Source organism: Aethalodelphis obliquidens, unplaced genomic scaffold (assembly GCF_003676395.1).
Source record: "Aethalodelphis obliquidens isolate GAN/ISIS:26980383/991018 unplaced genomic scaffold, ASM367639v1 scaffold87, whole genome shotgun sequence".
Lineage (NCBI taxonomy): Eukaryota > Metazoa > Chordata > Mammalia > Artiodactyla > Delphinidae > Aethalodelphis > Aethalodelphis obliquidens.
Genome location: NW_020838031.1, coordinates 4,779,826 through 4,803,674, shown reverse-complemented (window position 1 = coordinate 4,803,674; position 23,849 = coordinate 4,779,826). Strand labels below are relative to the sequence as shown.

The 23,849-nt window shown below is 45.1% G+C and overlaps 1 protein-coding gene across 1 annotated transcript in view; it reads right to left on the bottom strand.

Moving 5' to 3' along the window:
- SLC35F3 (solute carrier family 35 member F3) overlaps nucleotides 1–21,502 on the bottom strand; it is a 289,574-nt gene extending 268,072 nt beyond the window's left edge. The window contains exons 1-2 of the mRNA XM_027094036.1: nucleotides 21,450–21,502; nucleotides 20,862–21,091 (exon numbers count right to left, since the gene is read on the bottom strand). Coding sequence (XP_026949837.1) covers nucleotides 20,862–21,091; nucleotides 21,450–21,502 — 283 coding nt within the window. The remainder of the gene's footprint in view (nucleotides 1–20,861; nucleotides 21,092–21,449) is intronic.
- Nucleotides 21,503–23,849: the final 2,347 nt, after the last annotated feature.

The following is a 23,849-nucleotide window of genomic DNA, read 5'->3' as shown; positions in this document are numbered from 1 at the left end:
AAGACTTCTTTTAAGAATAAGGAAGTCGGGCTTCCCTGGTGGCGCAGTGGTTGAGAATCTGCCTGCCGATGCAGGGGACACGTGTTCGTGCCCCAGTCCGGGAAGATCCCACATGCCGCGGAGTGGCTGGGCCTGTGAGCCATGGCCGCTGAGCCTGCGCGTCCGGAGCCTGTGCTCCGCAACGGGAGAGGCCACAACAGTGAGAGGCCCACATACATACCAACCAACCAACCAACAATCAATCAATCAATCAATCAATCAATCAATCAATCAATAAATGAATGAATAAATGAATAAATGAATAAATGAATAAATGAATAAATAAATAAATAAATAAATAAATAAATAAATAAATGAATGAATGAATGAATGAATAAATAAATAAATGAATGAATGAATGAATGAATAAGGAAGTCAAGTGCATAGAAAAGATCTAGTAGCAAACGTAATGGAAACACAAGCAGCAAAAATGTCTTGGGGAGCTTCCCTGGAGGCGCAGTGGTTGAGAGTCTGCCTGCCGATGCAGGGGACACGGGTTCGTGCCCCAGTCCGGGAAGATCCCACATGCCGCGGAGCGGCTGGGCCCGTGAGCCATGGCCGCTGAGCCTGCGCGGCCGGAGCCTGTGCTCCGCAACGGGAGAGGCCACAACAGTGAGAGGCCCGCGTACCGCAAAAAAACTTTACTCAGGGAAGCTCCCATGGATAGAGGCCACTTGTGATTCACAGGATAAAATATGTATCCATTCTATAGCCTGGGCACATCTGAACCTGAGGACATACTTCAACTCCTTAGATGAATAATTGATATCCTCTATCATCCTTCTTAACATGTAAAGAATAGTATTAAAAGTATGGCTCTAAGTATATTGAGTATATTTTGCAATTTTTTAAAAAATCACAGGCTTGTTAGCAGCTCTTTGCAGGAAACCACCCTCAGCAGGAAGCCCCTTTTCTTGTCACTTTAGCAAAGCTATATGGTAACTAACTTTTAAACACGGCACCCCCATGCTCTACTCATCTCCTGCCCAAGCACAGCTTTCAAATCTTTAAATCACACGTTACTTTGCCTAACTTGTCGGTTCTTTCTGCAGGTCAAAGTGGAAATGAAGAATAAGTAATGAACAGATGGCCGGATCTCTTCCCTAGCTTCCCCTTCAGTAATGTTGCGAACAAACTGTGTCGCCAAACTGTGTGAACAAGATAACATCTAGGGAAAATCACAAGACGTCAACAAGCCTGCACACACGCCTGCACGCAGTGGGGTATGGCGACGACTCTGACCCCCTATTCTCAATGATCCACTGAGATGACCTCCCTGTTTCCCTTTAAAAGCTTTCATGGCCGAGCAGAATCTTGGGAGGTAGCTTTGGGGGGACACCGAGTCCACCACCTCCCCAGATTGCCGACATTCCGATTAAAGGCACTTTTCCTTTCTGTGCGTATTAATTTTGTAAGCGGTGAGCAACAGGACCTGATTCTTTCGATAACAGGCGTTTAGACTACATTTTGCAAACTTCCACTTTGCGTGTGCAATTTTCTGAAGACCAGAATTCACAGAGAAAATGGTATCCAAAATTATAGCCAACAATAAGTTGTCTGGAGTTAACTGAAGCACAGAAATTTAAACAAAGAAAAGCCCTCAACCCTTAGCTTTAGCTGCTTCTTCTATAAACAATTCGCAATTAACATGGATAAAACTTTTAAGTGAAGCAATTTGTGCTTCACCAACCTCTGTCATCTCCTCGGGGAAAACTAGTAAGTAGTAAAATGATGGTGAGGTACGGCACAAAGGGTCATATCCAAAGTCCCAATTATTTTTACTATGCCCTCGCCATTACTTAAAGAGCCAGGGCTTCCCTGGTGGCGCAGTGGCTGAGAGTCCGCCTGCCGATGCAGGGGACACGGGTTCGTGCCCCGGTCCGGGAGGATCCCACGTGCCGCGGAGCCACTAGGCCCGTGAGCCATGGCCACTGAGCCTGAGCGTCCGGAGCCTGTGCTCCGCAACGAGAGAGGCCACAGCAGTGAGAGGCCTGCGTACAGAAAAAAAAAAAAAAAAAGAGCCAAAACCTATGGTTTTCCTTAGGCACACGCTTCTTCAGAACTTCCACTGCACTAAAGCAGTATCTAAATCTGTGAGTTGACTTTGCAAAAAAGAGAAGAAAAGTGGCCTTCCTTTAAAAAGGGAAAAATGAGACCTGCTTCTACTTACAAACATCTAGATGTCCAAGACAAGTGGGACTATGCTTTAGAGCGACCCTGCTATTCAGGATTTCAGTGGAACCATGACAATGACAACAGCAGAGCCAGAGCTGTAATTTCCGGTTCTGATTTCCAGAGGTCCTCAACGGTCACCATCCTCCATGAACAACCTGATCCATCCAGGCACCAACGTCTCCATAGAGACTAGTCCCCTCCCCCCAGCGACCACCTTTTTAAAAGAGATGTTTACGGTGTTATAACACAAACAGCAAAGCACGTGATACACTTTTACACCCATAGACCCTTTTACACACATAGACCCTGCCACCCAGATTCCCACATGGAGTATTTGCACTACACCAGAAAGAAGGCTCCCTAACGCCCCTTCCCAGCCCATAAACCCTAAGTGTAACCACTCTTCCAAACTTCCTCGCCACAGAGTAGCTGTGCCAGCTTTTGAACTTTATATAGATGGAATCATACAGTATGTGTTGGGATAATCCTCTGTTGCAAAGCTTACCAACTTCAAAGGTACTCAGAGAACCACATAAAAGTACGAGGGTTCTATGAGTGGGTTGTTCAACGGTCCTTGTCCCAGACTTCTGGCTTCCACAGCTGGCCGGGTGGGAAATTATAACACCTCTTTGCAGCGAGAAGAGAAAAAAAAAAATCAAAAAGCCAATCATACCTCACTTTCCCGCCAGAAGTCAAAGGAAACTCTTGCTGCCCTGGCAGAGGGGGATGGAGACCAAGGACAGCTGGGTCCTTCCCCCTCTGACACCTGATCAGCTGCTCCCAGGGACGACTGTGTACAGGAGAAACTGGCAGTGGTAGAATAAAGCACCTTCTCTCTGGGGTGCAGGAGCTTCCCTTATCAATTGCTCTTAAAGGGGCGACTCCCCAGAGCTGGTCCTCTCAACAACCTCTCAAATTTTCTCCACTTCTATTTCCTCTCTCACCCCCAAGAAGAGCTCCCCACCAGATTTATAATGTCGGCACCATCTCTGCAGAGCTGCTCATCACAAAGGCTGCAAGGAATTTATTCAAAGCCCTAAAAACTGTCTTACGGAAACAATGCAGTGAAAGCCACGTTAAGTCTCCTGGTCACCTATTCTGCTCCCTAAGAAGTGTGACCCCAGGCCTGGGTACTCCTGTGGCCCAAAAGGAAATCCTCATTTTCTTTAAGAGCTGCGTTAGAAACTGGAACTGCATTTTCTCTTATCTGCCAAGCTCTGAAATGCAAACGCTGAATCTACCATGGTTGAGTGTTCAACATAATTAATCAAAGATTTGGTCCAGGACTGGTTCTCACCTCAAGGCTCAGCTAGGGAAGGATCTGCTTTTCCACTCGTATGGCTGCAGGGCAGCCTTCAGCTCCTTGTGGCTGTAAGGCTGAGAGCTTCCGTTTTGCCAGCCAGAGGCCATCCTCAGGTATTAAAGGTCACCTGCAGTTCTTTGTCACACAGGCCTCCCAACATGGCCAATCCTTTCATCAAGGCTGGAGATAGAAGATCTAAAGCAACTTTGCTGGCAAAATGGAATCTCACGTGACACAACACGATCACAGAAGGGATATCCCATCACCTGTCACATTCTATTGGTTAGAACCAAGTCACAGGTCCCACCCACACTCAGAAAGAGGGAATTACTCAAGGGTTGAACATCAGAAGCGGGCATCAATGCGGAACACCTTCAAGTTTGTCTGCCGTGACACTACAACCCTGGGATTCCCCTCCTGGATATATATCCAAAAGAAATGGGTGCCAATACTCTTCAACACAACTACAAAGATGTCCACAGCAGCTCTATAAGGTACCTGTCACCTCTCCTCCCTCAGCTTAGCACCTTCACACAGGCTTCTTCTCATAAAAACTGTTTGAAATTCAAACCCCACTCTTGCCTCCCACTCAATACTCTTCCTGCAACCTCGCAAGCAGACTTGATTCTGAAACCAATCGATCTCTCCCACCCCCAGCTCAAGGAGCCTTGGCCTTAATACACTTTAGCATTTCTGCTTTCTCTGTTCCACTGAGGATTCCAAAAGGGTCTCCCTTTTTCTTATTCTTAAGGAGAAGATCTTCCCTTTTTTAACAAGGGAACCCCCCCCCATAACTTATAATAATGCCTTTAATTCTCATGCATTCACCTTGAGGCAGAAGTAATATGATCCCTGAGTGGTTGAAACCTAACAGAACCCTGGGGGGCTCCTGGGCACAAAAGCCTTTCTGTGTCCCCCATTTCTTGATTACAGGAAATAGGCTTCATTCCGCCTCTACTACCTTCTCTGAGTTCCAAGGAGCAGGTTCAAACAGTTGCTAATCAGGGAAGAGAGGGGATGCAGAGACAAGGAAGGAAGAGTCAAGAAACAAGAGCGCAGGACTTCTCTGGTGGTGCAGTGATTAAGAATCCGCCTGCCAATGCAGGGGACATGGGTTCAATCCCTGGTCGGAAAGATCCCACATGCCGCAAAGCAACTAAGCCCGTGCACCACAACTACTGAGCCCGCGTGCCTAGAGCCCGTGCTCTGCAACAAGATAAGCCACCCCAAGGAGAAGCCCGAGCACCTCAACGAAGAGTAGCCCCCACTCACCACAACTAGAGAAAGCCCGCACACAGCATGAAGACCCAGTGAAGCCAAAAAAATTTAAAAATTAAATTAAAGGTTAAAAAAAACACACTTTATATTGAGGTATGATTAACATACAAAAAGCCATACATATTTCACGTATACAAATGGATGAGTCTGGGGACAGGTATACATTGATGAAAACGATCTATGCCACAAACACATCCCGCTGAAGAGCATGTTTGGGGGACAGTGATGTGGCCAGAGGTGGGGGATGGGGACCAAGGCAGATGCCCCTGAGGGTCTTGGTCGGTTTGGGCTGCTATCACAGGTGCCACAGACTGAGCGGCAGAAATTCATTTCCCACAGTTCTGGAGGCTGGAAGTCTGACATGAGGATGCCAGCACAGTTGGGTTCTGGTGAAAGCCCTCTTCTGGGCTGTAGATGGCCATCTTCTCATTGTGTCCTCACATGGTAGAAAGAGAGTGACCTAGCTCTCTGCACTCTTCTTAGAAGGGCACTAACCCTATTCATGAAGGCACCACCTCATGACCTAATCACCTCCCAAAGGCCCACCTCCTTATTCCATCACACTGGGGGTTAGGACTTCAACATGCACATTTTCCGGGGACAAAAACACTCAGACCATAACACTTGGGTTCAGTCCTGCCTGAAGACCGCACAAGCACTGAAATGCTGGAGGGAACCAGTGACAGCACTGCCTGGGAAGTGTAGAACCTCCACCTTCCCTGAGACAACATGTCAGAGTGCACACAATCCTCCCTGCTTTTTGGATAAATTCTGATATAATAATGTTACAAGTCCCTGTGCCCAATGCACAGCAAGGCTAAAAAAACCGAAACGTCAGAGTTTGGAGCAGAGAAAGGCCTGTAGCAGGGCCGAGCAAGGAGAACGGACGGCTCATGCCCCAAAAGCCCCAAACTCCCCAAAGGGTTTCAGCAAAGCATTTTTAAAGGCCAGGTGAAGGAATGGGGGGTTGCAGGGTATGTGATGAGCTTGTGCACAATTCTCTGATTGGCTGATGGTGAGGTAACAGGGCGGTGTCACAGGGGTCTTTAGGTGCCAGTAGGTCTGGGGGCTCCTGATCATTGAGTAGTGAATTTCTTCCATTTGGTGGTGGTTTTAGCATCTGTAGAACTACTCAGGAAATATGCATGAGGTAGTATTATTTGGGTGCTTCAGAGAGGAGCTACAGCAGAGGATATGGGGGAAGGGTCTGTCCTGGGGAGGCCCCTTAAGGTAGGGTCTCGGTTACAATAACTCTAACCCTTTAAGGCCTGGGCTATGCTATGCCATTGGCTGAAACAACGACATTTTTATTTCAAAAATGTTCACATTTACCGAAAGGCTGAGAAAACAGTCCAATGAACACACATATATCTATTATTCAGATTCACCAAAAATTACAATTTCGCCACATTCTGTTCATCTGTCATTCAACCTAACTATCGATCTATAATTGATTTTGTTGAACTACTTAAAGTACATGACAAACATAACAACACTCTATCCCTAAATACTTCAGTATCTCTTAGGAATAAGGACATCCTCCTATGTGACCACGCTAATATTATTAAGCCCAAGAAAAATAACAATATTCCATAAAATAATTTAATAAACAGTAGGCATTCAAATTTCCTCCAATTGCCTCCAAAATGTCTTTCATACCTATGGGTGATATTGTGATTTATAGTAAAAAATATGTATTTGGTTTTCATCCCCATTTCTGGCACTGAGCTCCTAAACCCCTTGGAATTTCCTAAGTGATAAAAACAGGAAACATGTTTTTGTTATTCACAGCAAGCCTCTTTCAACCACACCTGAGTTTATGTTAATGAAGTGACTTTTGGAAAGCCCCTAAGGATGGGGGCTGGTTGCCAGGGGAACCAATTCATTAGAGGGTTCTTACTTTCTGTCCCACCTACCCCCATCTCCAGGAGAGGAGAGGGACTGGAGGGTGAATCAACCACCACTGGCCAATGATTTAATCAGTCACACCTAGGTAACGGGGCTTCCAAAATAACCCAAGAGGAGGGAGTTTGGAAAGTTCCAGACTGACGGACATAGCATGTGGCGATGCTGGGAGGGTGGTGCACCCAGAGCGAGCATGGAAGCTCTGTGCCCCTTCCCACATCCCTTGCTCTACGCATCTTTCCACTGGGCTGTTCTTAAGTTACATCCTTTCATGATAAACAGATGATCTAGTAAGTAAATTGTTTTCCTGAGTTCTGTGAGCCACTTTAGCAACTTAAATGAACCCAAGGAGGGGACTGTAGGAATCTCTACTAGTGACTGGCATCTGAAGTGAGGGGCAGTCTTGTGGGACAGAGCCCTTAGCCTGTGGGATCTGATGCCATCTCCAGATACACAGTGTCAGAAATGAGTTAAATTGTGGCACACCCAGCTGGTGTCACAGAATTGTCTGGTATGGGAAAAACTACCACACATTGGGTGACCAGAAATGTCAGAAGTGAGGTACTATTCAGAGAGTAAAATGTAAAGGAAAACAACAGTGTGTTTTCTCTTTATTCTGTTTCCCCCAAAGCAACACAAACACCTCTACACAGAAAATGAGGCAGTCTCAGTATGCTGCTGAGGCCTTGGGACCAGAGATGGAAGCCACTAGAAGATAACTATTATCTTGTCACCTCCTGGCCTTTCATCAAGGGCAAGGTGGCCAAGGGACCCCGGCTGACTGAGCCACCTCCCTCCCCTACAGAAGCCACAGCAACAGAAAACAGTAGAGAAATCCAGGTCCCTAGGTACTGATTCGAGGGACTTTTGGTCACTTGCTGACCATTAGGAAGCATCAGTTCCAAAGACGCACAGCCTCCTCTCCACGCTCCGACTTCCATGTGCGCAGTTCAAAGAGAAGGTGGGGGCCTAGGAAGGAGGCGAGCAAGACAGGAAAGGAGGAGGGAGCTAGACACTGTCCTCCAACAACTCAACCTCATCCTATATTTTAGTGCAAACTCATCCCTGAGTCTTAGACTCATCCACACATGGGGAAGTGGTTCCAGGATCACCTAGCACCAGCCAGAATGGCCATCATCAAAAAGTCTACAGATAATAAGTGCTGGAGAGGGTGTGGAGAAAAAGGAACCCTCATACACCGTTGGTGGAAATGTAAGTTGGTGTAGCCGCTATGGAGAACAGCATGGAGGTGCCTTAAGAAACTGAAAACACAGCTACCATATGATCCAGCAATCCCACTCCTGGGCATATATCTGGAGAAAGCCATAATTCGAAAAGATACGTGCACCCCAACATTCACTGCAGACCATTCACAATAGCCAGGACATGGAAGCAACCTAAATTTAGTTCATCGACAGATGAATGGATAAAGAAGATGTGGTATATTTATACAACGGAATACTACTCAGCCATAAAAAGGAATGAAATAATGCCATTTGCAGCAAAGTGGATGGACCTAGAGATTATCATACTGAGTGAAGTAAGCCAGATAGAGAAAGACAAATATCGTATGATATCACTTATATGTGGAATCTAAAAAAAAAAATGATGCAGATGAACTTGTATACAGAATAGAGACAGACCCACAGACACAGAGGACAAACTTACGATTGGATCAGGGGACAGATTAGGAATTTGGAATTGACATAAACACGCTACTATGTATAAAACAGATAGCCGACAAGGACCTACTGTATAGCACATAGAACTATACTCAATGTTTTGTAATAGCCTATAAGGGAAAAGAATCTGAAAACAAAACAAAACAAAACAAAAATATATATATATATATATATAATATATATGATTGAATCACTTTGCTGGACACCTGAAACTATCACAACATTGTAAATCAACTATATTTCAATAAAATACATATATACATATATGTATATTCAAAGTAACAGGCACGTAAATCAGGACGTTTTGATTTTTTTTTTTTTTTTTTGCTGTACGCGGGCCTCTCGCTGCTGTGGCCTCTCCCGTTGCAGAGCACAGGCTCTGGACGCGCAGGCTCAGCGGCCACGGCTCACGGGCCCAGCCGCTCCGCGGCATGTGGGATCCTCCCGGACCGGAGCACGAACCCGCGTCCCCTGCATCGGCAGGCGGACTCCCAACCACTGCGCCACCAGGGAAGCCCCGTTTTGATTTTTATTAACAGAGAAAAGTAGAGATGCCTCTTAGAAATATCACTCCCCTCACATCTAGAAGAACTGGACAGTGTTATGACTCTTAAGCTGAACAACCAAGAGAATAGCTTTAAAGGAGTATTTCTACGGACGTGGGGATCTTCTCTTAAAGGAACTGGAGCAACAGCATATAAGCAGAACAGGCAGCAACACGGGATAGAACACGCAGAGCTGGAAGCAAATCCCCACTCCCTTGAAATCCAGTCTACTGCTATTTCTGTTAGGACCCTAGTGAGAGGAAGAAAAACGTCTCAGGTCTCAGGCTAGCTTTGTTCAGAGCTGGAAAGAAACGGAATGCCTGCAGCAGAAAACATTAGGGAAAAAACAACGTGTGGGCTTAGTAGCTTAATCTCATCAACTCAGTCAAAAATCTTTGTTGTTGCATGATTACAAGAAAAAGAAAAAATGTTTCATGCCTGGGCTAAAACAAAAGAACAAATTAGAACTCTCACTACAACAGCAGAACTGAAGTTTCCAAAGGAAGAGAAAAACAACTTCCCTGAGGCTCAGACCCTATCCTGACGCCAACTAGCTGTTCATGGTGCCCGTAATAAAATATTATGCAATAACATGTATATACTAGAGTTTAGTGTAAGGCTGCTCAATGTGCACCCAAAATACCCCAAGATGTTTAGCTGGGGAGGCACCAAAAAGAAACATGTAATCCACCTGTGAGATGGCCCCAAAACAAGGAAAGTGTGGGACTTCATGGAGGAGGAGATGTCTGTCTTGTCTCCCTGCTCTGTAATTTTCTAGGAAATACGCCATATATGGAGTGTATGTTTATCTTAGCAGTGAAAATATTTACTGCCTATTAGAAGCAGTGAACTATTTGATGTCTGAATGAATGAGTGAGCGAGTGAGTGATTGGAGGGATGGATGGGTGGATGAATGGATCAACGAATATGCACTCACAGCAGGTTCCATTGTTTGATCTGTTTCCAAACCACTGGCCAATGAACCCTTCCATGAGTAGTGTTTGAAACTTCATACAGTGTTTTCTGAAGCCCCTGCCTGGCCTACAGGCTCCTCAAGAGGGAGAATTGTGGCACTGGGGTCTGGTCTGAAGGTGTTCCTCTCTCCACCTTCCAGCCACCACACTGAAACTCTTCCATGTATTCTGAGAGAAACACAAGACACATGCAGGTTACAGACAGAACAAACACAATGACACATGCACCACTACTAGTTTTCCTAGTGTTTTTAGAATAAATTCGAATTACATAAATTTCACTGACATGGAACTGAAAACACACCGACAGCATAAAATCAGATACACCTACCAAAAATGTTCACGTTAAAGATTTAATAAAACCAAATGCTGACTTCAAAGGAAAGAGTTTGGATAAACCCTTGAAATCTGCTGCTCTGGGTTATGGCATTTAAATGGTCTTCAAACGATTTCATTCTTTCTCTTAAAAAAATGGTATAGAGGTGGGAAGTTCAAGTCCTTCCTCGGTATCGAATGCCAGCATAACGCACTTGTCGATAAAGAGTGTTTCTTAAACTCTCACACGTGCACGGCGTGAGACGAACACTGCACAAACAAAACCGAACTGTTTCATACCTACGATCATAATTATATATTTTCTTTAAGGACAGGACATCTTCATATACATTCACTGAAAACGAGCAAACAATTTCTAAAAAGAAAATGAAGGAAGGAAAGATGGTATTCATTAAGTAGCATCTTTCTTCTGGCCCTTCTGAATAAAACTCTGAGGATATATGCAAGCTTTTACAACACTACATGGTACAAACTCGATGATGAAAAAGGATAAAAATAACTCTCCTAAGAAATTCTTATCTAGTCAAGTACTATGGGTGATGTGCAGCAGACTGACAAGCAGCAAACGTGAACGTCACAGAAAACACGTATCACAACAGGAAAACGGTTCTGAGAGGTTACACTGAATATCTCTCTGTCGCAGGGCTCCGTAACAGCCTTGAGCCTTCGGGGCTGCAAATCACCTGAGAGAAGCAATTTATTTCCTACCATCTCGAAGGCTGTCATAAATTAAGGCTACCTCCAGCTGCATAAGAGAAAAATGTGCCCACGTTCCAGGCAATTGTTCAAGGGCTTGTCACCATCATTAACCAAAAGAACTGACCAGATTCCTAATTGCCCCAGTCCCTTTCTAGGCTTTGCAATAAGATAAGAAAACAAAACTGGTCTATCACTCTACTGATCAATGCACATTCACCAAAGAACTGAACCAAAAGACATCATGTATTAAAAAAAAATCGACTTCAATTCCCTGACACAGGGTAAGGAAATACTCAATGCACCTGGGGTGCTGGGTGTCCACCTCTTTTTGCAGCTCCCCAGTGACGGAGGCTCCAGGACCTTCTTTATCTCAGCAGTCAGGAAGGGATTTCTCATTTCCAATGAAAAAGTCTTTGTTTATGTACATCCTTGTTCTGTCCTGCGTGGGCCTGAGCAGAAGTGGCTCAGAAATCTTCTTCAGCTAGGAGTCTGCAGTTGCACGGGACAAAACTTAGCTTCCGCTCACTTCACAGGAAGGGACTGTTCCCTTGCAACAGTGGTGTCTCCTGGAGCTCGGAGGAGGCACTACAGCAAGATCTTGATGTTGGAGGGAAACGGTACCCAGCATGGAGTGCAGGAAAACGTCAAGGCCCTCTCTGGGTTGCTTACACACCTGCTTTATTCTTCCCTCTACGTGGACCAGCTTTCTCTGCCTCTCCCTCCACACGAAAGCCAGGCTAGCTCCCTCATAGCTTCTCCTCCACTTAAAAGACCACACCAACTAGACCACAATCTCCTGGTTTTAATCTCAAATTCCAGGAGGGAGATATTGATCAAGTGACTGTGGATCAAGGGTCCACCCCAATCTAATCTATGGTGTCCAAGAGGAAGGTGACGCTAAGGGCACACCCTGAAGACACGGTGCAGGGCAGTTAAGAGGGTTACAGTGAGCTGGGAAGGCGTCCACTCCAATTGTTCTCATAAAGACATGCTGTTTGCCTGATTCACCTCTCTCTCCCCCAATATTTAAACCTTGCCTACAGAACATGTTTTTAAATCCCACTGATCCATTTTCTCTTCTTCCCTGTTCATTTCTTCCAAATTGTTTTTTTTTTTTTTTTTTGCGGTACGCGGGCCTCTCACTGTTGGGGCCTCTCCCGTTGCGGAGCACAGGCTCCGGACGCGCAGGCTCAGCGGCCATGGCTCACGGGCCCAGCCGCTCCGCGGCATGTGGGATCTTCCCGGACCAGGGCACGAACCCGTGTCCCCTACATCGGCAGGCGGACTCTCAACCACTGCGCCACCAGGGAAGCCCCCAAACTGCTTTTAAAGTGAGGTTATCAGAATGAGGCAAAACACTCTGACGTGAGACTGACTAATTAAGTTCTAGCAGTGAGATTGCTTGTCAGTGTTTTTAGGTGACCGAGCAGTGGGCGTCCCACTTCTTGACTGAGAAAGGCAATCAGAAGTGTTCTATGCAGGATAATTCTGGAAGACCCCCACAGAAATGGAGATGCTTAGGAACTGTTTCTGCTGCGTGTAAATGGCCTTCCGTTAGTACATTTAACAAATGTTTATCGATTTAGGTGCCAGGGACACTCTGTGATCTGGGGATAGAATCATCACAGTTCTACGTTCCAAGAACCACACTGAGGGGCTGGCGACATGGGAAAGAGCCCTGCCCTCGCAGAGCTTTCCACCTGTAGGTTTCAGCCACACGATTAAACTAGCCATGACAATATGTATGGGAAGTGACAGCACCATGGAAGCCCAAGCAAGGACACCTCACCGGATCCAACGCGGTCAGGGAGGCTCCCTGGGAGAAGTGACGCTCAGACTGGGCCTTGGATGAGTAAGGTGGCATTTCTGCATTAACGGCCCTCCTGATGACACACCTCAAATGACCAGAGCATAATGTCAGTTTCCATTCACAGTCCAACTTCATCCTGTACATTTCTATGACGCTATGTTCCAGTCAAGCTGGATGACCTTCCAGTAACAGCTCGCGTACATTGCTGTGCTTATACTGTGCCTTTGCCTGAAATGCAAACCTCCCCTCCACCCACTTCCTGTGGTTTATTACTCCTCCAGCTTCTGACCTGAAACTCACCACTCCAGAGCCATATTATTTCACTTTCCTCTCCCTCCAGTCTGTAAGATTTGAAGGCAAGAACCCGTTTCCCAATACAAATAATTTGTACACTGTCTTGTAGTAATTCATGCACAGTATCAAATGGTATTTTAGACTTTACTCATTTTTGCATAGAATTAGAAAATATGTCAGACTGAAGTTTATTATTAATTTCTTCTGTGTTTTCCTGCAGATTCAGAAGATTCAATCCTATTAAATAGTAGGCTAAGAAATTTTTAAGAATCTTCTTATCTTTCTATTCTTGCTTTTCTTTTTTACAATGTCTTATAAATACTGAAATTTATGAATAACAGATTACTCCACATTTCCTACTTAATAAAGAAAAAAATGAAGTCTTGTCCCCCATCACTTATCTGTATATTCTGGTACATGCTCAAAAAGTTTGCGAAGTGAATAAATGAAAATAAAGGCGCATTTATGGATGCCAGGCAAAGGGCTAGATGCTAGATATTCATTATTTCATTTCATCCTCATGACCATCCTGAAAAGCAGTTATATTCGCCCCCATTTTGTAGATGAGAAAACAGAGGCTCACAGAGGTGAGTAACTTGCCAGCAGAGACGTTGCTGGGATGTGAAGAGAGCTCCCCATGTGGATTCTATTCCCTCTGCTTCTCCCGACAACACGGAAAAAACTGCAGTGGTCCCCTCCTTCATGAGAGGCTACGACTCAGTCAGCATCCTTATCAACGCTCAGTGAAACACTTAACAGAGTTCAATGGCTCATACACATGTGGATTCATTGTTTTAATGCAACTCACCTGATTTTTTCCAGCTGCTTAAGAAAAGGAGAAACACTCAACACTGGAGTGTTTTATTTCAGACTAGGCACTTTGTAGACACTCAGGATAGACTTGTGAAGAACAGTGAGAAATCTCTTTGCCCAAGCCTCTTCCAAAGCCAGGAAGACTAGGCTTTTCCTGGAGGTAAGAATCTGGACCATTTGCAAAGGGCTTATAACTCCCGGTCAATGATCTGAGTGTACTGGGGAGAAATGTGTTCCCTTCAAAAAGAAGAGTTCTGCATTGTAATCTTCTCAAATCTCAGAAAGCTATTTACTAAATTGTTAGCACGGATTCATATTCATGAATAAAACTGATGCTCTGAGACATCAGAAAATGTTATGCTCTATGCCCTCCCCACCCTACCCCCGCCCCCTCCAACTTTTTTCCTTTTAAAATCTTTTCAATCTATAATGCCATTTGCAGCAACATGGATGGACCTAGAGATTATCATATTAAGTGGAGTAAGTCAGACAGAAAGGGACAAATATCATATGATATCACTTACATGTGGAACCTAAAATATGACACAAATGAACTTACCTATGAAACAGAAACAGATTCACAGACATAGAGAACAGACTTGTGGTTGCCAAGGAGGAGAGGGGGTGGAAGAGGGATGGATTGGGAGTTTGGGATTAGAAGATGCAAACTATTATATATAGGATGGATAAACAACAAGGTCTTACACTATATTCAATATCCTATAATAAACCGTAACAGAAACTATATTCAATATCCTATAATAAACTATATTCAATATCAGGGAACTATATTCAATATCCTGTAATAAACCATAATGCAAAAGATTATGAAAAAGAATTCCATTCTAGAATAAACTTTTACAACCAAATTATACAGCTCTTCCAAGTGGGTCATTTTTGAATTGCTGACCTGACCTTTACTATCTTGGGAGGATCAAACAGAAGTTGCTCACCATGAATTCAATTATACTACGAGCCACTGTTCCAGTTATCACTGGAAACCACATAAGCAACATCTACTCATGGTCTGGTCTGAAAGGGCACACAGAAGTAGAAAGATTGTCCTTCTCCATAAACCTCCCCCCCTCACCTCACAAACCCTTCCTAACACTGGAAACCTGGAGGATCCTGAAACATGCGATTTCCTTGTCACTAGGTGAGCTATTCAATGCCCTCCCGTTTTCTCCGCTTGAGCTATGAAACCTCCCCCGAAATAAACTGGGTTTTGCTCAGTAATCCTCAGGCTCTTAACCTTGATTCAAGTCGCCAATGGCAGGCCCGGTGGGATAGGCCGGAGATGGGGTGGCCATTTGGGATTAGCCTACCGTCTACTCTAAAAGTGACTTACAAACGAAACCCATCAGCATTTAAAAAAAAAAAAAAATCATTTGTATTTGCACATACCAGCACCATGAAGTACTAATAAGCCCACTCAGGAGTCAAGTGTATAGCTCCAAAAGCTATTCCTAGGAAGTTTCTTTACTAGAGAAGTTTGTGAGCTCACTGTTTGAAAACGTCCTTTAGGGAAACCTTTTGCTAAGTAACGCATCCCTGCTAACTGTGAACAATGTGTCTGTGGATTTCTGTTTCTCGACAAGGGCACACCTCAGCCATGGGCATCATAAATGTTCTCAAAAACTTTGCTAAATGAATAAATGAAAATAAAGGAGCATATATAGATGTCCTTTCATCCTGCATAAGAACCTGTGTCTGGGATCTCCAAGACCCACTACTTCAAGCATCCCTTCCTCTCCACAGCCATCTCCTCCCCAACTGCGATCTATCCCAGAGGAATAAGAAAGGAAGGGGGAGGCAGAAGAGATTCCAGCCAGTCATTTCTCTTCTGCTGTGGCACAGGTGGGAGGGGAAAGGAAATCACTAGAAAAGCTTTCCAAACTCTTCTGAGTTCTGAAGCACCTTCTATCAATTTACAGTGAGTGGGTGTGGAATCATGTTCGCTGCACAAGCAACCGGGCTCTTTCAGAAAGCTGTTTATTCTAGCCTGGCCCCTCCTGGAAACCCAATCAGTGGTTCAGGAAGAAGGAAGAGAAGAGAAGGCCCAGAATTCCAAGGCAGGCCTGCTCAGTTAGCACTACTGCTCCACGGAAGACAGTTCATTTGCAGCAGAAATTTGGGGTGAGGCTAAATGAAGGCTTCTCATCACTCCTACAGGACATCTGGCATTGTCTGGAAACACTTTTGGTTGTCACAATTTGGGGGGGGTGAGCTAGAGGCCAGGGATGCTGCTAAACACCCTCCCACGTTCAGGATCCCCTCTCCCCATAATAAAGGATTTAAGGCAGGAAGAGAAAGGCGGATACCGTATGCTAACACATATACATGGAATTTAAGAAAAAAAAATTTCATGAAGAACCTAGGGGTAAGACAGGAATAAAGACCCAGACCTACTAGAGAATGGACTTGAGGACATGGGGAGGGGGAAGGGTAAGCTGTGACAAAGTGAGAGAGAGGCATGGACATATATACACTACCAAACGTAAGGTAGATAGCTAGTGGGAAGCAGCCGCATAGCACAGGGAGATCAGCTCGGTGCTTTGTGACCTCCTGGAGGGGTGGGATAGGGAGGGTGGGAGGGAGGGAGACGTAAGAGGGAAGAGATATGGGAACATATGTATATGTATAGCTGATTCACTTTGTTAAAAAGCAGAAACTAACACACCATTGTAAAGCAATTATACTCCAATAAAGATGTTAAAAAAAAAAAAGTGTCAGTAACGCTGAAGGGAGAAACCCTGGGTTAACTCAAAGCTTGCCATGGAGAATTCTGGCCTATTGTGGTTGCCAAGGAGGAAGGGGACGGGGGGAGGGTTGGACTGGAGTGGGAGTTTGGGATTAGCAGATGCAAACTATTATACATAAGATGGATAAACAACAAGGTCCTACTGTATAGCACAGGGAACTCTATTCAATATCCTGTAATAAACCATAATGGAAAAGAGTATGAAAAAGGATATATGTATAACTGAATCACTTTACTATACACCAGAAACTAACACAACATTGTAAATCAACTATACTTCAATTTAAAAAAAACACACACAAAAACATCATAAGGGTTTGCTGTAGGCACGCCAGATTATTTAATATTAGAAAATCAGTCAACGTAATTCATTATATTTAAATAAACTAGACAATTCCAAAAAAAAAAAGGATTCTGGTGTAGTCTATGGTTCAGAAAGCCAAGGATGACACTTACCATGGAAGAATAAGGAAAGGGCAAAGCAATTCCAACCTAACATAAGTCTGCATAAAGAATTAAGTAATAGGGAATTCCCTGGTGGTCCTGTGGTTAGGACTCCATGCTTTCACTGCCAAGGGCCAGGGTTCAATCCCTGCTCAGGAAACTAATATCCTGCAAGCCGTGCAGAGCGGCCAAAAAAGAGAATTAAATAATACAGATCCCTATGAAGGTACCTTCAAAGGTTCTCTCTTCCAGACGTTGATGTTTCAGGCCGCATCCACTCACTCATTCAACAAATATTAACTGAGCAACTAGCCAGGACATGGAAGCAACCTAAATGTCCATCAACAGAGGAACGGATAAAGAATATGTGGCATATATATTTACAATGGAATATCACTCGGCCATAAAAAGGAACAAAACTTCGCTATTTGCAGAGACGTGGATAGACCTAGAGACTCTCATACAGAGTGCAGTAAGTCAGAAAGAGAAAAACAAATATCATATATTAATGCATATATGTGGAATTTAGAAAAATGGTACAGATGAACCTAGTTGCAAAGCAGAAATAGAGACACAGACGTAGGAAAGAAACATATGGACACCAAGGGGGTAGGGGCAGGTAGGATGGATTGACGTATGTACACTACTATGTACAAGTAGGTGGCTGATGAGGGCCAACTTATAGCACAGCGGGGGGGAAAAAAAGAAGGTACAATCTGTTTGCAGGACATTTATTAGAGTTAACTTTAAAAATGAAGTCCAATATACATTAGGTGCAGACAAATACTGTTTGATTCCACTTATACGAGATACCTAGAACGGTCAAATTCATAGACTCGGAAGGTACACTGGTAGATGCCAGGGGCCGGGGGTGGAGGTGGGGAGGGGAAATAGGGAGTTAGTGTTTAATGGGAACAGAGTTTCAGTTCAGGAAGGTGAAAAATTTGGGAGATGAATGATGGTGAGAGTTGCACAACAATGTGAATGTACTTAGTGCCACTGAACCGTACAGTTAAATATGGTTAAAGTAATATGTTTTACGTTACGGGATTTTTACCACAATAAAAAAAAATTTTTAATCTATTTTTTAAAAAACCCAATATTAACTGAGCAACTACCGTGGACCATGTGCCTCCTGGGCTCTGGGTACACTCGCAGCTGGGAAGCCAAGGAATCTGCAGGAAAACTGCCCAGGGGTTTGGTTCAAGAACAGGCAATGTGGAATCGGAGGACTATGGCTGCTGAGAAGAGGAATTCAACCCTCCCACCTGCTTGTTTGTACCAACAGCTTAATTCTCAGCTGAATGTTACATACAAACCGACCCTCTCAGACCCAGGGGTCTTTAGGATTTTTTAAAACAATTCCTCACAAGAAGTCACTTGTCGGGAGTAAAATCTGTTCAACTCACTGATTGGGCTGAGAATCCCAAACAAAGATCATTTCTGCACTGTTTGCAATTACCTCCTTTATCTTCACCACCCCAAACAAAGTCTAAAACTTAAGAGGATAACAGTGAGTATTTGGTCGTTCAAATAATTTCTGCTGCTACAAAGGCAGCTAACTTACACTCTCAACTAATCCAGACACTCTCACTGTCAACTCCCTCAGTGGGGACACAGAGAAGCCACTTTGAAAGATGACTCAAAGGTGACACAACGATGTCAAGGATGAAGCTTGGAACATCCCATGACTTACTCTGGAGACCCTGAGAAGAATACTTATTTCATAATCGTCATCTCTCCCAGTTAGCTGAGTGTGATTATTAACCGACAAACAAAATAACTCACTGATACCAACAGATAGATAAGCCTCTTTATTATTTTTTTCTACTTGGGTAGAAATAGCAAACAGCCAAAGTACTACCTTAAAACATCTTTGGCTACATTAATAAAACATAAGCTTCTCTAAATTTAAAGTCCAATTCATTCATCAAAACGTCAGGTGTCACCTAAAGCATCTTAGTAAAAAGGAAATCTCTTGGAATAAAGAAGAATCTTCACAGGAATAGAGGGGGGAGTGAGATGATTTTCTTCTGATTACAATGACCACTGTACCCTTGTCTACTGCTCTTTATTCCTTCAATGAAGCCTCAGAGAGAGGGTATTTAAGAATACCACTGGTGGTACAAGGGACTCATTTTCCAGGCCTTCCCCGGGCCTTAATTATAAAGTGTGTTTGTACCAAACACAGTGAATCACTGCTGAAAGCTCCCCGCCAACCCTGCAGAGTCACAAGCCTTGGTGAAAATTTCTATAAAGCTCATGGGGCCAGTTGCAAATATTCAGAATTATACAATGATAAACCTTATGATTCCAGGGGCTAAACAGACGACTCTATGAAGGCTGTAATTTGTACAACTGTCTTTAGACAATTCTAATTTCTTACTAAGAAAGCTAAGAAGAGAAATAAGAAACAGACCATTTCTAAACGAAATTTAGAAAGTGTAAATAGAAACTGAGTGTCCTACCCCTATCTATAAAAGAAATGGTTTCCAATGGGTTTTCATTCTTTTATCCTATACCTGAAAAGAAAACACGGTCCCTTGTCTCCCTTCCGGGATCCAACGCCAATTTATCAGCTACAATTTTAGCAGCAGAAGCAGATTAGAGGAGAGGCAGATAACCTTTTAAAGGTTGATACAGAGTTAAAGGCAATCACCACCGTCCTTTAAAAACAAGTAAAGGCATGAAACAAAACACTAAAATCTAATGTTTCTACCTGCAAATAAAAGTAACCAGCTAACTGCTAGCATACCACTGACCTTCGGCTTGGAATCCACGGTTTTATGAAAAAACTAAAGGGAGACGTATTTTTAGAACTCAATATGACTAATTTACAAAAGCCTGATTTTTTGTTCCTAAGGACCAATAAAATATGTTCCAATTTCAAGCCATGAAGGGTGAAACCATATCTCAAAATCATTAAGCTGTTAGTCTTGATTACATATGGAACGAAGCAATACTCAATTCTTTAACTGACTGAGGTGATAAACGGCTCTCTTTCTGCTTGTCAAACGACAGTGGTGAGGCCACCGAATTGTGGCGTACAGTTATAGGTTCTGGAATTTGTTATAGCCAAATTCTCCCTTCCAAAATGAGAGAAAGAAATGTCCACCACATTAGTCCTGGTCACACAGGTAATATCTGTATAACTGATCACAGCATTGCCAGAGCCATCCGCTGGGGCCCACTGGCAAAGAAAAGTCTCAGCTGTTCCACCTGGCACCGACCGTTTATCTCTCAGGGACCAAATGCCAATAGCTAGAATGATCCATATAGAACCTCCACAGTGAGGACAGCTAAAGACCTGGGGCAAAGGGAGTGAATGACATCTAAAATGAAGGCCCCGAGAATTGTCCTCCATCATCGGGGCCTAGGGGACCCACGGAAGAGTTAAAATCCAGGCGTGCTAAGTCTGTCGTCTCTAACCAAGCCAGCTGAGCCCCGACCCGGGGCGACTGACACGTTCGTATCCACAGAGAAGTCACACAGTGCAGGATACACTGAGTTCCCAATCTGTCTCCTTATTGTGACATCTCAAGCGTAAGGGGATAAAGACAGAGAGGTGTCTGTGGGAAGGAGAGGGGATTTAAGAAAATGGATCAGATATTCCCAAAGGTCCCGGAGAACCGTCTCCGGGCCTCTTCCTAAAACGTGCAAGCCCGGGTCGGTGTCTGCGGTCAGGGCAGCGGGTGGGAGCGGGGCGGCTGGTCGCGGGGCTGCGCGCGCTCCCCGAGGCCGCCGTGCCAGCCGCAGGGGGAGATGCGCCGGCGGACCGGGGAAATGAGGCGAGGGGGTCTTACTTTTGTAGCTCGCCGCCCAGGGCTGGTAGCCGTAGTAGCCGGTGATGCGCAGGATCCGCTCCTCGATGGACGTGAGCCCCACGGGCCCGCTGGTGAGGTCCTCCACCGAGCGCGACCATTTCAGATCCTCCTTAATCGCTTCGTCCACCACCAAATACTTGAGCTGCCGGAGCTGGGGGCTGATGTCGGACAGTCTCCTGGGGCTGACGTCCGGTGACCTCCTCATACCACTGAGGCCGCGGGCAGGTGGGCGGGGAGGGAGAGAAGGACGGTGAGATCGGAGGGCGAGCAGGGGCGCAGCCTGGTCCCGTCAGGGTCAGGTGCGGCCGCAGGGCCGGCGCTTCCCCGCTCCCACCGCACCCCAGCTCCCTCCGCACCCTGGGCGTCGGGTCCCGTCTCCGGAGCCCGGCGCCAGGAGCTTCGGGGCAGAGCAGGTTGGGACGAGTGGAAAGGCAGAGGATGCCCTAAACTTCCCAAGCAGCTCCACCGCGCGCGCCGCCCCCTCCCGAGCCCCAGACCGCCCGGCGTCCCGGCTGCCGAGAGCCCCCGGCCGCCCGCTCGCGCACCCGCACGCGGGGCGCTACTCACATGGCGATGCTTTTGCCCCCGGGTGCGCCGCCGGGAAACTCTCGGATCCCCATAGGCAATGACAGAGTGGGACCGGCAGCTCCCAGACTGGAGGCGGAGGGGCTGCGGGCCTTAGCTGCCCGCGGCCGCGGCCCCTGGGAAGGTGGGCGCGAGGCCGGGCGAGGGTCCCCGTGCCGCCCGTGCGCGCCCGCGCGGCGGTCCCCGAGCGCCTCCGCGGTGTGCGGCGGGAGGCCGGCGCGGCGGCTCAGCCCGGCTCCAGCCGGTCAGCGGCGCTCGCTGCAGCGTGCCGGCCGCAGGTCAGTGGGCGCCACGCCCCTCGCCTGCGCCGCCGCCGCCGCCGCCGCCGCCGCCGCCCCGGCACACGGCAGGCGCGGGAGCCGCCGAATCCGGTAGAACGCCGGCCGCGGAGTGCGCTCTCGAGGCACCTGGGCGGGCGGGACTTGCCCGGCCCCCGAGCGCGGCAACCAGGCGGGGGCGCTGCTGCCCCCTTCCCGCCGCCAGCGTGCTGCACGCGGCATCAGCGCTCCGCCCCGCGACCCTGGGGCTGTGGGCGCGCTCCTCCTCCCCTCTCTTAGGACCCATCAGATCATTCTGTTCCTGGTTCAGTAGTTCAGTTCAGTTTCTCTCTCTCTCTCTCTCTCTCTCTCCTCCTCTGTCTCCACATTCTAAAATAATGAGCAAAACCACCTGGAAAGACAGAAACCTAGTTCCAAACCTGGTTCCGAAACCATGCTCAGAATGCCAAATACATAAACGGCATTTCATAGTCAAACCTGCGACGCAATCGTGACTTGATTTATTGCGCTGTGGGCGTGCTTCGGTCACACCTGGCCCTCAGAGAGCTTACATTCTCGTTGCTGACCTGGTCACTACATCAGTTCTCTCTTAGATTTCCATTTTATTTGGCCTCTAATTTTTTTTTCTGTCTGCAAGTCATTCTTTCTAGAACACTTAATCATTTTTCATAATGTTATTTTTCTGTTATACAAAATACATATAGGTTCATTGGGGAGAATTTAGAAAATACAGAAATATATAAAGAAGAAAATACCCATTTTCCAGCCAAAAATGACTACTTTGAATTAAGTAGTCCACAAAGTAGTCCTTCCACTCTTTTTTTTTTCTCTTTTTTTTCAATGTAAAATACCTTTTTCACGAAATCAGGATCAAACTGTACACACTATTTTGGGTACTTGTTTATATTAAAATTATATTGTGTCTAAGCAAACTAGGAATAGAGGGGACTTCCTCATATTAATAAAAAGACATCTACAAAAACCTACATTCATACTGAATGGAAAGAAACTAGAAACTTCCTTACTTAGGTCAGAAGCAAGGCAAGGATGTCTCTCTCACCACTCCTTTTCAATATTCTACTGCAAGTCCTAGCTAATGCAATTAGATAAGAAAAGGAAATTTAAAAGTTTATCTACTGGGGAGAAAGAAATAAAACTATCTTTGTTCACAGATGACATGATCGTCTAAGTAGAAAACCTCGAAGAATCGGCCCAAACTTGACCAGGAACAGATATGAATCATAGCAAGGTTGCAGTATACAACGTAAATGTACAAAAGTCAGTCAACTTCCCATACATCAGCAATAAGCCATTGTCATTTGAAACAGAAAATGTAATACCACCTACATTAGCACACAAAAATGAAGTATTCAGGTATGAATAGAACATAATAGATACGAGATCTGTATGAGGAAAACTACAAAGCTTTGAGGAAAGAAATCGGAGATGAACTAGATAAATGGAGAGATAGTTCAGGTTCATTGGTAGGAAGACTCAATATTTTTAGGATGTAGTTTTTCCCAACTTAATGTATAGGTTCATTGTAATCCCAATCAAAACCTCAGCAAGCTATTTTGTGGCTATCAAGTAAGTGATTCTAAAGTTTATATGAAGAGGCAAAAGACCCGGAATAGGCAACACAATATTGAAGGAGAAGAACAAAGTTGGAGGACCGACACTACTAGACTTCAAGACTTACTATAAAGTTACAGTAAACAATACAGTGTGGTATTGGGGAAAGAATAAACAAATAGGTAAATGGAACAGAATAGAGAGCCCAGAAATAGTCATACAAATATAGTCATGTGATCTTTGACAAATGAGCAAAGTCAATTCAATGGAGAAAGGATAGTATTTTCAATAAATGGTGCTGGAACAACTGGACATCCATTTGCAAAAAAATGATCATAAGCCTAAATATAAAACACAAAACCAGAAAACTCTGGAATATAACATAGGAGAACATCTAGATAACTTTGGATTTGGTGATGTCTTTTTAGATACAAGACCAAAAGTATGTTCCATGGTAGAAAAAAATCGGTAAGTTGGACTTCATTAAAAGTAAAAACTTCTGCCAAGATGATGAGATGAAAAGCCACAGCCT